We start from the raw sequence: 13,023 nt of genomic DNA on the forward strand, positions 1-13,023 counted from the left end.
AATTTTTGCAGTTTTTTGACGATTATTTTGTTTTACTGGCTCAAATGGGTATTGAAGAAATGACTTCTAATTGAGCATATTTATGGTAACAATTGGTTACAATTTTGTGGGTAAAAATCATCTTTTTGTTGAAAAATATAACAAATAAATGGCAAAAATTGGAACTATTTTTCTTAGTTTTTTGCCGTTTTTCTTTTTTTTGTCTGTTTTTAGCTAAGTTTCTTAGCCTATTAGGACTTGCCTATTGTTTTGCGAGCAACTGGATACCCTTTTGGCTAATGAGAATTTTTCTTTGGATTTATATGCTTTTGAAATTTTAAAAAAAAATTGATAACTTTTTCCAGTTTTTCAGTGAAAGTTGTTTTTAAGAGGTTTCTTTTCATAATTTAGCCTAAAGTATTTTTTTCAAAATTCACATAAGTGGTTTAAGTATGTACTAGTTGTTTTGATGAAATCATTTTACAGAGATAGTTTTTTCGGGATCTCAATTTACAACAAAACTTGATCAGATTTTTTATCATATTTGAACAGATTTGATTATATTGTCTTTACTTTTTTTGTTTCATGTTTTTGTTTCAAGATAATCATAAATTATTGAAGGCACGTTTTGTTTGATGAGTATTTGGATGGCGTTTAATTGGATTTTCAATTCTTCGAGTCGTTTCCGGAATTCTTCCGGCTATGTTTTTTTTAAAGACTGTTCACAAATTTTCATGATTACAATTGGAGTAGTGATTTTGGTCGAAAGAGGAAGTGGAGCAAAAAAGCGAGTAGTTTTGCAGCGTCAATTTTTTTTGCTCTAAATTTAAAGTAGAGTGAGAAAACTGTGTTTGAACAAAAATTCGCTTTCTCGCTAGTGGTTTTTTGTTCACATGCGGCAATTTCACTTTGATTTTTACTGTTTTTTCGATTTTTTCCCAATCCATTCATAGTCCGTTCTAGGTCTAGTTTTTTGCTTAGTCAATGAAAATTCTTTAAATTGTACGTCAGGACTTGTCCTGCTATGTTTTTTCTATTTAATTCTCTAGAATGTAATTCATAACTTGTACTGCTATCTTCTTTTAATTTTTTGTGACAATCGTCATCTGATTTTGAGTTTTCTTGAGGACAACTGCATAATGAAGAGAATACCAAAAAGAACATTTTTTCAAAAATGAAACAAATATATTACATTATAAGTTAAAATAAGTTAAAATATTAAGAAGGTATGTTAACTTGTAGCAAATTTGTCAACAAATATTACCTAAAAGGCGCATTGCTGAATTAAATCTCAGCTGAATTTTGTCTGAATTCAGAATTTACTTAAGTCTTAACCAATTCGTCGTCGGGTCTCGTCTGTATTCTAATGTTTCAGTTGTCAGAAATTGAGTTCGTCACTAGTTCATTAAATACAAAATCTAAAAATTCCAACAAAAAATGATGATTTTTGCTGGGATAGCTTTTATTGTAAAGATTAATAATTATGACTGCTTTTAGGTTAATTAGATAGAATAAAGGAGCAATGGGCAAATGGTCGTATGGATTGTTGAACCCTAAGCACTGTCTGGATGACTGGAAACTGTGTCTCCTCACCTACTGCTGCCCCTTCGCCCCTTTTGGCATTGCACTTGAGAAGGTCATGAGTCAGGGAGATGGGTTCAGGTTAGTCACATGAATCCAAAAAAAATTCTCACCCCGTGAAACGAAATTTGATACACCTTGCCACATTAAGACGCAGAGGTATACCCCAAAATTTCCACCTTATTAAAATTGGCTCGAAAATTAGATACATACAATGAACGAAATTAGGAGACATCCTTTGCATCTTACTTTTCGCAAAAGGGGTTCCGTCAATTTTGCGAAATAAAAGAACATTCGGTGTGAAAAGTAGACAACAAATCTTGTAGCACGTTCCCGCTCAATTTAGGTATCTATTATTCGCGCGCATTTTGAGCATGCAATAAGCACTTTAATAAAGATTTAATTGAAGCTTTCAAAGCTTTAGATTGCTTCAAATACATGCAACCACAAAAACAGATTTTTTTCCGAAAAATCTCTCGCACATCAAAGGCTTTGTATATCATTGTGGGAATGGCCAATTTAAATAAGTAGTAATAAATAGTATTAATAAGTTAGTAATAAGTAGTAATAAAGTACTAAAAGTAGTAATAAAGTAGTAATAAAGTTCTACTAGTAGTAATAAGTTAGGCTTAATTAAATAAGTAGTAATTAAGTTAGGCTTAATTGCGGATTATATGCGAAATCGAGCTACATTGCGTGCGAAAAAATGATACATAAATGGAGCAGATGCGTGATACAACCCGTGCAAAAAATAGATTATAAAGTTTGTACTTGTATTTCGCGGCTAAGATTAGGACACTTGCGAACACGGGATACGATATTCCCTTCCATTTTACCGGTTTCTGCTAAAGTAGCTATTTTCCGCAATATTGTTCTACTTTCAATGTTTTAACATAGCAAATACGAACACGAGATACACGCATCGGGCATGTCTGCCCGTGACGATTTGGGTATATCTCTGCGTCGTAATGCATGTCATATAAGATCTTGAAAACTCTTGCAGAACTTGAAACCTTTTGCCAGTACCATGATAGCAAAAGTTTCTTGAAACACCTTGATAAGATCTTGACAGTGTTTTATATCGATTACAAAGCATAGTTCTTATACTGCCTCTAACTGTTATTATCATTAACAACATTTCAGGAAATTGAGTATTCTTTTTTATTTGTAGTTAGTTCTTTCACCAACTATGTCATCTGATTTTATAGCAATAGTTTAGAATTTGAATGAATAATTGCGGTGAAAAACTTCTCTAATAGAAAACAGGATATATGCGGTGATTTATCAAGCAGTCACACTATGTCAACTAAACAAGGTTATACCTATAGTCGAACTCTGACGCTTATCTTGCAAGTCAGTTTATATATGGTACCAACTAAAGGGTTTTTGTTTGATCTGTAAAGGGTCGATTTGTCCAACCTGTATGCATTTTTTGCTCATTTCATCTCATTGACCCCAATTACTTCAAGTGTTTCCTACAATAATTCATCATTTAAAACATTTATGTCTGTCTCTGATTATAGCACAGTTCTTATATGTTTTCTTTCCTTCTTTTATAGATTCAAGGGTTCTCGCTTGTTGAGTCTAATGCTACTCTTCGTAAATTCCTCCAGGCGCATAATTAATACTGGTTGTCGTTTTGGCACTTTCCCATTATAGCTTTTTGAAGGTCAATATGTGGTTCAAACTATTTGAGAAAATTGAAGTGATAATAGCAACAGTACAAATAGTACAGATTAATTATAATTTGATAATAGTTAGTCATGATGATGATATGATGATGATGATTATGATGATGATATGATGATGATGATTATGATGATGATGATGATGATGATGATGATGATGATGATGATGATGATGATGATGATGATGATGATGATGATGATGATGATGATGATGATGATGATGATGATGATGATGATGATGATGATGATGATGATGATGATGATGATGATGATGATGATGATGATGATGATGATGATGATGATGATGATGATGATGATGATGATGATGATGATGATGATGATGATGATGATGATGATGATGATGATGATGATGATGATGATGATGATGATGATGATGATGATGATGATGATGATGATGATGATGATGATGATGATGATGATGATGATGATGATGATGATGATGATGATGATGATGATGATGATGATGATGATGATGATGATGATGATGATGATGATGATGATGATGATGATGATGATGATGATGATGATGATGATGATGATGATGATGATGATGATGATGATGATGATGATGATGATGATGATGATGATGATGATGATGATGATGATGATGATGATGATGATGATGATGATGATGATGATGATGATGATGATGATGATGATGATGATGATGATGATGATGATGATGATGATGATGATGATGATGATGATGATGATGATGATGATGATGATGATGATGATGATGATGATGATGATGATGATGATGATGATGATGATGATGATGATGATGATGATGATGATGATGATGATGATGATGATGATGATGATGATGATGATGATGATGATTTACTTATTGTTTTGTTTTAGCGACTTTTTTTAAAAATTCATTATTGATTTCTATCGTTTTTTTAACTAGAATTTTCTTAATTCTGTCAAAGTTTATGCCAAGAATTTTTTCTTGATGAAATTTTCGACTGGGCATAAGGTTTTTGTAGTTTTGTAGGAATTAGTTTTGTAACTGGCCAGAGAGAATTCAGCAACCCATTTTTTTCTCTGATTTTTTCTCTTGACAGTGTTAAAAGTGACATGATCAGAATATGGCCACAGTAAAAATCCACAATTGAAAGTTCATGATTCAGTACTGAGTTTCTTTGAGACTATGATCCGAGTAGACATTCTGGACTTTAGCTCTACTCAGATTTTTCGCAAAAGACTTTAGCTGGACCCAAAATTTTATTACAAAGACTTTGGCCCGACCCAAAATTTGGCACGTGCAAGATCTCTGGCTAAGATAGGGAAATAAACTCAACTCTGATGTTCATTGTTCAGATGTCTGGTGATAGCGAACATCCCAATTGTGGGGTACTGTGTGTTGCCCTGTTGGAGAGGGATAGTGAGGAAGGAAAAAGGAGTGGATGGAAATTTCTTCTTCGACTGTTTGGCCTCCTATTGCTGCCCCTGCTGTACTATTTATCAGGTATGGTGACTTCCTGATCGAGAAATGTGAAACTCATCCAAAACTTTTTGTCATAAGTTTTAAGAAATCATGAAATTATAGCAAAAGTAATTAAAGTGTTAATTAAAATTCCAAATTCTTGTTTGTAGGTTTTGCCACTTTTTATTTTTAATCTTCAAACTGTTTTTTCAATACTTTCAAGCGTATTTTAAGTATAATGCTGTAACTTTATCTAATCCTCAGAGACACTTGAGAACGGCTCTTTGGCCCAATAGTGGTCTCTCTGTAGTCAAACCTTTATGTTGTGTAAATGGCTGATTAACTCGTGATATTGTTGACTACAGAAAATAATTTGTTATTATTATTATTATTATTATTATTACACTGTAACCTTGTGCGTTCAACTAACCTAGATACAAGTAATACAAGTAAATACAAGTAAATACCTTACCAAAGTGGGGAGAATAGAGACATAGTTCTCATGTGTGGAAAGAGGAAATGGACTGATGAAAATTGATTCACTAAATTGTTGATCTGCTGTCATGGTAACCAAGTTAACTGTTAATTCAAGTTTCAGTCACCAAAATACAATATAAACAAATTCTAAATGATATAGCTTACCGCGTGTGGTCATGGTTCGCAATCCAAGTCATGCCTCAGCGGCAGAGGACGCCAAGAGATCCCAATGTGTGCAGAGCAGAATGCCATAAATTAAGATTTAGAGCCGAATCTTTCCCGTGCTCACAATTTCTGACCTTAAACTCATTACTTTAGAAGACAATTTTTGCAAAAAAAAAACAAATTAGAAAATAGAAGTTCTATCTGTGGTCGCAACCTCCCCTTTCCTCCGTCAGTGGGTGTTGAGGCCACGGAAAGGCCAAGTTGAGCGCAACCCTGCCGCACAACATAGATAATCAAGCACCGAAAACTAATTATTTTGCCATTTCTTTTATTTATCGAACTTTATTTTGAACCAATCGGATTAATTGCCCAATCAAAATTAAGCATTCGGCTCTGATTCCTATTATTTTCTCATCCCACTCTGCGCCCAGATTTTACGCCCAAAAATTTTTTTTCGACGCAACGCGCTTTCTAAGCATTATAATGTTAACGTTCATGTTCTATTTTAAAACATGCAAAATTTGTTGATTGCGTTTTGCATCAATCAGCCAATCAGTATACAAGGTTAATGTTTTGTCAATTCTGACCAGTCCGCAAAAATTTTTCTGTATACTGATAAGACTGGCATTTTGGTTAGCGTCATCAGTTATAAAAAAAAATAGATTATTTTAAACAAGCAAACTCGGCAATATGGATACGCATATGTTGTTTCAACCTCTCTCACGCGTAATCCTCGCTCAGTTTTTAGTTGAAAAAACAGAAAACGTTTTTCAGAAACAAAACAAAGGTTATTTGATAGTTAGAGGCTCTTAAAAACTTTCTATCCTCCTCCCCCCCCCAAAAAAAAACAGCACGCTTACCACCCACTAGAGACGATTTCAAATTCATTCCATGAAAACTGAAAAAACGAAAATTCATTCCATGAAAACTGGGAAACGAAAAAAGTATTTGCATCGAATGGAAAAAATTGTCCCCGGCAGAACAAAAGAAGGAAAAAATTTATAGACAAGCTTTTGGAAAAGAATTAACCAATTACGGTATTGACATTTTTTTATACGACGGCAAAACACAGATTAAGCTTTTAAGATTAATTATTCATTGTGCCATAAAATTTCGGGTTTTTAAAAAGTTATGAAGCGAATGACATAGCAACAAAAAAGGCCTGTTGAATTGAATTTTTTTTGTAAAGAGTTTTGTTAAATCTTATTTTTATTTTTTCTTTCCACTCTTTGTTTTAAACATCTGGATTCACAAAAACTAAGCGGCAAACAAATTGAGCAGGCCGCAGAAAATTCAACGCTTCTGGGAAATATTTATTCTCCATCTGTTGTTTTTGACTGGTTTATCAACCTATACAAATCAGACGGTTTCTTTTTAATCGAAATAGCAACATTGATTTCTCTCAAATACCGTAACACAATTATTCCTCGAGTTTTCTAAAGTTATTCGAGAAATTTCATAACTTCAAGTATTTAGAGTCACACAAGAAGTGCAAAATGATCAAAAATATATTCGATCTTATGGCAAATAACGAGTTAGGACGGAGGCACAAATTTTTCTGGTGCTCATAAAAACCAAACTAAAGAAACTCGCTTCAGATGTTGGCGGCAAACTTGAAAAAAGACAAGTAATCATATATAAGTTGTTTTATTCAGAATTGGGGAGAACTTGTTATTCAATCTAAATGTAATTGTTTTACTGATGAAAAATTTCAAAAATAATTCTAAACTCAATAAAGACAAACACAACGAACATTAAAAATACATTAATCTCTAAGGTTCCTTCCAAAAGTTACAACCCCCCCCCCCCTCAGAATTTCAAAGAAACGTTTGGGTTTTTAAGGCAATTTGGGTGGGGGCTATACCTCATATCACCATTAAAATTAAAGGCTCTAATGGAAAGTTTCATTTCTAACAAATGACAATGTTTTCCGTTTAACTGAAAAAACTCTTTTGAAGTTTCAGTCTGATGTTGTTTTTCGTTTGTTTTGGAAAACAGTTACCTCTTATATTCCGAAGTTTTGGTCCTCAAATTTATGCCGAGTTGGTGAAAACAACGTCTATTATAAATAAAATGAGCCAAAAATTGACAAAAAATTACCGAGAAATAATTGACATTCATTTTTTAAAATTGGTTTAAAAAGTAGAAAATGGTTAAAAATGGTTGAAAGTTAAATTTTTTATCTTGTTTTTTTGGGACCAAATGATCAACAACTTTTTTGTTTTTCATAAAAAAACTTGATGTCAATTATCGTTTCAAAGTAGTTTTCTCTTAGTTTATATGCCTACTTAATTAAAAGCCTTATTAGTCTCTTTCTGACGAATTAATTTTTCAAGAGAAAGATTATTAATTTCTGGTACAGCTGACACTATCAGTGAAAGTTTCAGAGTGAGAAAGGGAAATGGAAATGACGAAAAATCTGAATCTCTGAATCTCGACAGCTCATTAGTAACAAACTATTGATTAAAAATTGGCTGAAAAATGAATTGAGTCGCCCAAACTCCGTAAACCAGGACAAAAAGAAAACGAATGTCAATATGTAATTGCTCATTATATTAAAAATAATGGTGATTCCAAATTAACGGATACAAAAATAAAATGATACAAATTTTAAAATACTTTTTTAGAAAAAAAATTACCAATCAATATAAGGCAATTGAAGAAATGAGACCAGTCTAATTAATGTTTTCAGCTCTTAACAGATTGAAAATCGCAAAAATTTTAACATTGCATTTGCTCTCTATCTGAGGAAAACCAAAATATCGTTTATATAACCTCGAAATCTGTTTTCTGAACGCATGATAAAATTTAGTCTGCTCCGAAGAATGAACGAATCAAGAGGTAATCATCAACCAAGTGTAAAATTGGGCAGAATACAATCAACAGGGGAAAATTTTCTTTACTGACAATTTTGTCCAAAACAAATATATGTCATGGTAGATAAGTCTAAAAAAGATGTAACGCCTAAATAATAACCCCTTCACTAAATTCAATTTGTGTTATTGATTGCTTAAGGTAATGAATGCCAGACAGGCAACTTACTCACTGTAACTGTAATTCTGATTAATTTTTCAACTTCAATAGATGCTTGAACTAACAGAGGGATAGGAAAGAATTTTAAGAAAAAGTTTGTTTCGTGTCTTCGACATTGTTCACGATATTCGCCCTTAAATGAGCTTGAAAAAGTGTCAAAAAAGATGAAAATAGCTAAATTCCAATTAGTTGTTCGGCAATAAACAAAATTATGAAAATTTAACTTTTTCGTTATTGATTACTTAAAAAATTTCATTGATCTCTCTAACTGAAATAGTCTTCGCCAAAAATATTTTTAAATGGGAAAAATTTGGAAAAATGGAACCCTAAAGCTGCAAAACGTCCCAGAACGAAAAATTAGCGCCAAATAAAAAAGTGGACCAAAAACAACGAAATTCAAATCGACTTTCTAAAAATACCACTCCAAATTTTCATTACTCTCGTAGCAAAAAATTACTGATTTAAAAAAAACTAAAAAGTGAAGACAAACTTGTTAAAATAACGCGGTTGGGCCAGTTGCCAAAGAACATCTTTTTTCTCTAATATCTCATTCTTCCTAGTGTGTTTGAACAGAATGAAGCAGTGAAAATTTGACTTTTCTTTTGGATAGTTATATTTTTCTGAATTTTCTGAACTTTCCGCAGCTCAAATATCTATGATAAAAATAAATTGAATATTTCAAGTTGCACAGAAATTGCTTTAACTCAAAACTAAAAACCAAAATATCGAAAAACAAAATAATATCAAAAGTTTTCACGGGACGAGAACATTATTGGACCGCGGATTTCTGACCTTCCTTAGTAAGACTAATTAAAATCTTACAGGATACTTTTTATCTGGAAAAACGTCTTCATAACTTGCAAGAGTCCCGCACAACATGACTACTGGCAAAATATTAGACCATTTTCTATCGCTCTAAAACTCTGAAAATTCAAACCTGCATTTAAAAATTTGAAAAATTTTTGCAATATTCTTGCACAATGATGAAAATTAGAAAAAGTGCAACGCCGTTTTCGAAGTTAGAAACAAGTGAAAACCAAGTGAAAAACAGTTCTTGAGTCCTCCGAAAATTGAAAAGGTTCCAAGACGTTTTCTAGAAGTTCCGAAAGTTCCGAATCTTAGAGAGGTGAAAGGAGGGCCTCGAAACCTCTCGATGAAGATTATAAATAACTAATGACGTCACAGTTAGCCCGACTGACATCCAGAACTATCTTTGCCAAGATCTTTAAACTACCAACATGCTTTTTAGACTACCATCAGCTTAAAGCAGAAAGAATGCTTACAATGAAACTTTTTTAACATCTTGCGCAGCAGATTCACACGCGCATGATTAGGTCAAATTCTCTTGGTATTCAACTTTTTTATTTTTTTTTATGAAATTGCAAATTGTTCATCTAAATTATCCCGGTTTATTAGATCCTCGAAAACAAATAAGCAAACAGTTGCTCTTTTTACTCACTCTTTTTAACAGTTTTCCTCTTTACTCTCTTTTACGCGTTACTTTTAGGCAAAATCCTCTGCCCACAATATAACTTTTATAAACGAATTTTGCCAAATTGGTTTTTGTGGTCTTTTAGTGTTACAGCTGTTTTCAAGTTGCAGCAGTTATTAAGCAATCAAATTTGTTTATTGATTATAAAACAGATGTTGAATGAACTTCTCAATACAAGTTTTCACGTCAATATTTTTTTTGTCAACTCTTGTTTTTTTTTTATTTTTTTTATACTACTAATGTTTATGGCACTAACCTCAACCTTGGGAATAACCCTAAAAGAACTTATCAAAATGTCAATTTTGTTGAACCATTTGAACACTCTTATCAAATTAAACGTGAAATCATATTTTATAACTTACTGACTATTAACGATTTCCAATGTTTTTAGGGAAGCCACGAGGCAGGTGTGAAAGGGGAATTCGAATGGGAAAGGACCATTGAGATTATGAAGAGAGGACTGGACGGATTTGATCCGAGCAAAGAAGCAGAGAAAGCCAAAAATCAGTCCAAATATGTGGCCGATAATGTTTAAAACACCCTCATTTCTTGTTCAGAGACAAAAAAAACAAGATTAGAAAAAGATCCGAAGTAATCCAGCTTCCATTAAATTAATTTAATTGTAGCTGAACTGTTCCCTCAATAAGTTAAGTGTGACTACCACATTATTATTCATTAGTCGCTCCATATCCCTCTCATAATATTTCAAATCACAAACTATGGTGCCAAAAAGTAACCGACAACTAAAAAAAATTTAAAACGCCACAATCATCATATTATACAATTTTTCTACTCAAATCTGTTCTCTCTTGAGGAATAATTTTATTTTTAGCCTTTTTAACGTCTAGTAGACAGTTTGCATAGTTTTCACACAAGTTTTTAACAACAACTGTATAATATTTCCGACACTTGTTGTTCTAAATTTTCAGGAACTGTATATTTTCGTAATAGTTGTTTCGAAATTGCCAATAAATTTTTGATTGGGTTCAGAGCGGAACTATTTGTTGACCATTCTAGCACCTTCCGCTCCTTACTTTTAAGAAATAGCTGATAAAGTTTCATCTATTCGCAAGATCCTTATTTAAATGAAAAATAAGGTATTTTAATTGCGGTTTTCTATAATTTAACATTAGCTTGTTTGAAAAACCAACAATTTCCACCGAACTGGTTGTATTACGCCCCAAAACATCAGTGATCGCTTGCCCGAATTCGCATTTTTCTTTTGGTCAAAAAATTTTGTTCGATTTCTTTGAGGAACTCGCAAAATTCCCTCGCTGGACTTGCCTTGATCCTGTTACTTTTTCTGCAACGATTGTTTGAGTTGGATATTAAAATAATTTCAAATTGATTTACCTTTGTTTCTGCCAGGAAGGCACATTAAGAATCGCAACAGCAAGCTAAATTTATACACTCGTTGGTAAAAGAAACTGCACTAAATGCAATTTTAATTGGTAAACTGTCTGTTTTTAAAGTCGATTTTAGTCGAAATTATATTGGTGGTTTCTTTTGATTTTTATATCAATCGACGCATATTCATCAGAAGTTTAGTAGATATTAATTCAGGAAAACTGACCACCTACATATAGAAAAAATGCCGATAGAAGTTAAACAGTTTTCTGTAAGCAGCAGTGAGTTCCACGCAAAATCTGTTCAGCTTGATCATTAAGTTGTTGACTTCACTGTGCAATTTTTGCTTGAACTGAGGGAGACATGATCTGGTTGAACAGATTTCACGTGGAACTCACTGCTGCTTACACGAAACCACTCAACTTCTATCGGCATTTTTTCTATATGTAGGCGGTCCGTTTTCCTGTATTAATATCTACTTAACTTCTGATGAATATGCGTCGATTGATATAAAAATAAAAAGAAACCACCAATATTCTTTTGACTAAAGTTGACTTCAAAGCTGACAGTTTAACAAATAAATTGCATTGTGTGCGTTTACTTTTGTCAACGAGTGTAAGAACAGAGCAGCTCCACAATCGTTTCTGTGTAAGTGGCTGAGAGCTTTTCTGCTAAATTAACTAACCCGAAGTAGACAAAGTAACAAGTAATTTCCTGCGCATTTACTTTACAGCGAAAGAAACAGACTGAAGACTCGAAAGCTATTTACTTCTCACGATTTGCATTCTGAAAGTGCAAATTTAAGAAGGCAATTAGTTTGGTGCTTTAACATTGCAAATAAGAAATTTCGATTTTATTGAAAAAGAACTTAGGGATCTTTTCCGTTTGTGCCCCCCCCCCCCCCCCCCCCAGTACGTTATGCTCCCCCCAGTTACAGAGCACGTGCCATTACATAGTAAATCACTATGTGAAAATATGGCACGTGCGTCTGGGGGGTGCAAATAATATGCGCCCACTAAGCTGGGGGGACAGAAACGGAAAAGATCCGAACTTAGTGATCTTTCCGTGCCACACCCCCCCCCCTCCACCGAAGCTACAAAGACCGTGTCACGGCACGTGCATAATTTGCACCCACTAAGCTTGGGGGGGGGGCACAAACCGAAAAGATCCGAGTTTAGTGTCCTCGATTAGGCTACTCCTCCAAGCTAAAACTGGCGATATCATACGAGGATTAAGTTCACCTGCAATTATTTGCATCTCAAGCAAGATAACTTGGAAGTTTATCCCTTTGTCAGCCAAAAGTTTTGAAGTTCCTTTCCCTCGGATCTTTTTTTATCGGATTGATGAGCCGTGTTCATTTTCAACTGCTTCCGCGAAATAATTAAAACGCGCATAGTTTGCATTTCGGTAAAAAGAAATTGATGGTTCTAAAATGTTCAGTTTCTTTACTCGAAAATTGAACTCAAAGGCAGCAAAAAAATGCATTGATAGAAACAACTGTCAACAGACAACATTGAGACGTATGGTGGAACATCTTACGAGTCATCTTTCTCTTTACCTGTAATCCAAAATCCTTCTCAAGTTCTGGGTTATCCTATACCCGCTGGGAAATAACACCCAATAAAGCAGTTGTTAAGAAATGATTTGATTGTAACAAAGGACGAGGAATTCAATTCAGTCTGGCGGCCATTTTGAAACAAAGGCTAATTTCTGTTTGCTCCACGCCCATATATTAGTTGCACCCCATTCGCATACGTGCTATGTCACCTCAAAATAATTTACTCAACAAGCACAGCCGTTTCCATGGT

At 33.6% G+C, this 13,023-nt stretch overlaps 1 protein-coding gene across 1 annotated transcript in view; it reads left to right on the forward strand.

Annotated features, from left to right (window-relative positions):
* The window catches only part of LOC142345514 (uncharacterized), a 14,414-nt gene extending 3,715 nt beyond the window's left edge, over window positions 1-10,699 (forward strand). Inside the window, exons 2-4 of the mRNA XM_075397587.1 lie at window positions 1,477-1,641; window positions 4,596-4,743; window positions 10,260-10,699. Coding sequence (XP_075253702.1) covers window positions 1,502-1,641; window positions 4,596-4,743; window positions 10,260-10,403 — 432 coding nt within the window. The 5' untranslated portion in view covers window positions 1,477-1,501 and the 3' untranslated portion in view covers window positions 10,404-10,699. The remainder of the gene's footprint in view (window positions 1-1,476; window positions 1,642-4,595; window positions 4,744-10,259) is intronic.
* Window positions 10,700-13,023: the final 2,324 nt, after the last annotated feature.

This window comes from Convolutriloba macropyga, chromosome 9, assembly GCF_964194025.1.
Source record: "Convolutriloba macropyga chromosome 9, txConMacr16.3, whole genome shotgun sequence".
Taxonomy (NCBI): domain Eukaryota; kingdom Metazoa; phylum Xenacoelomorpha; order Acoela; family Convolutidae; genus Convolutriloba; species Convolutriloba macropyga.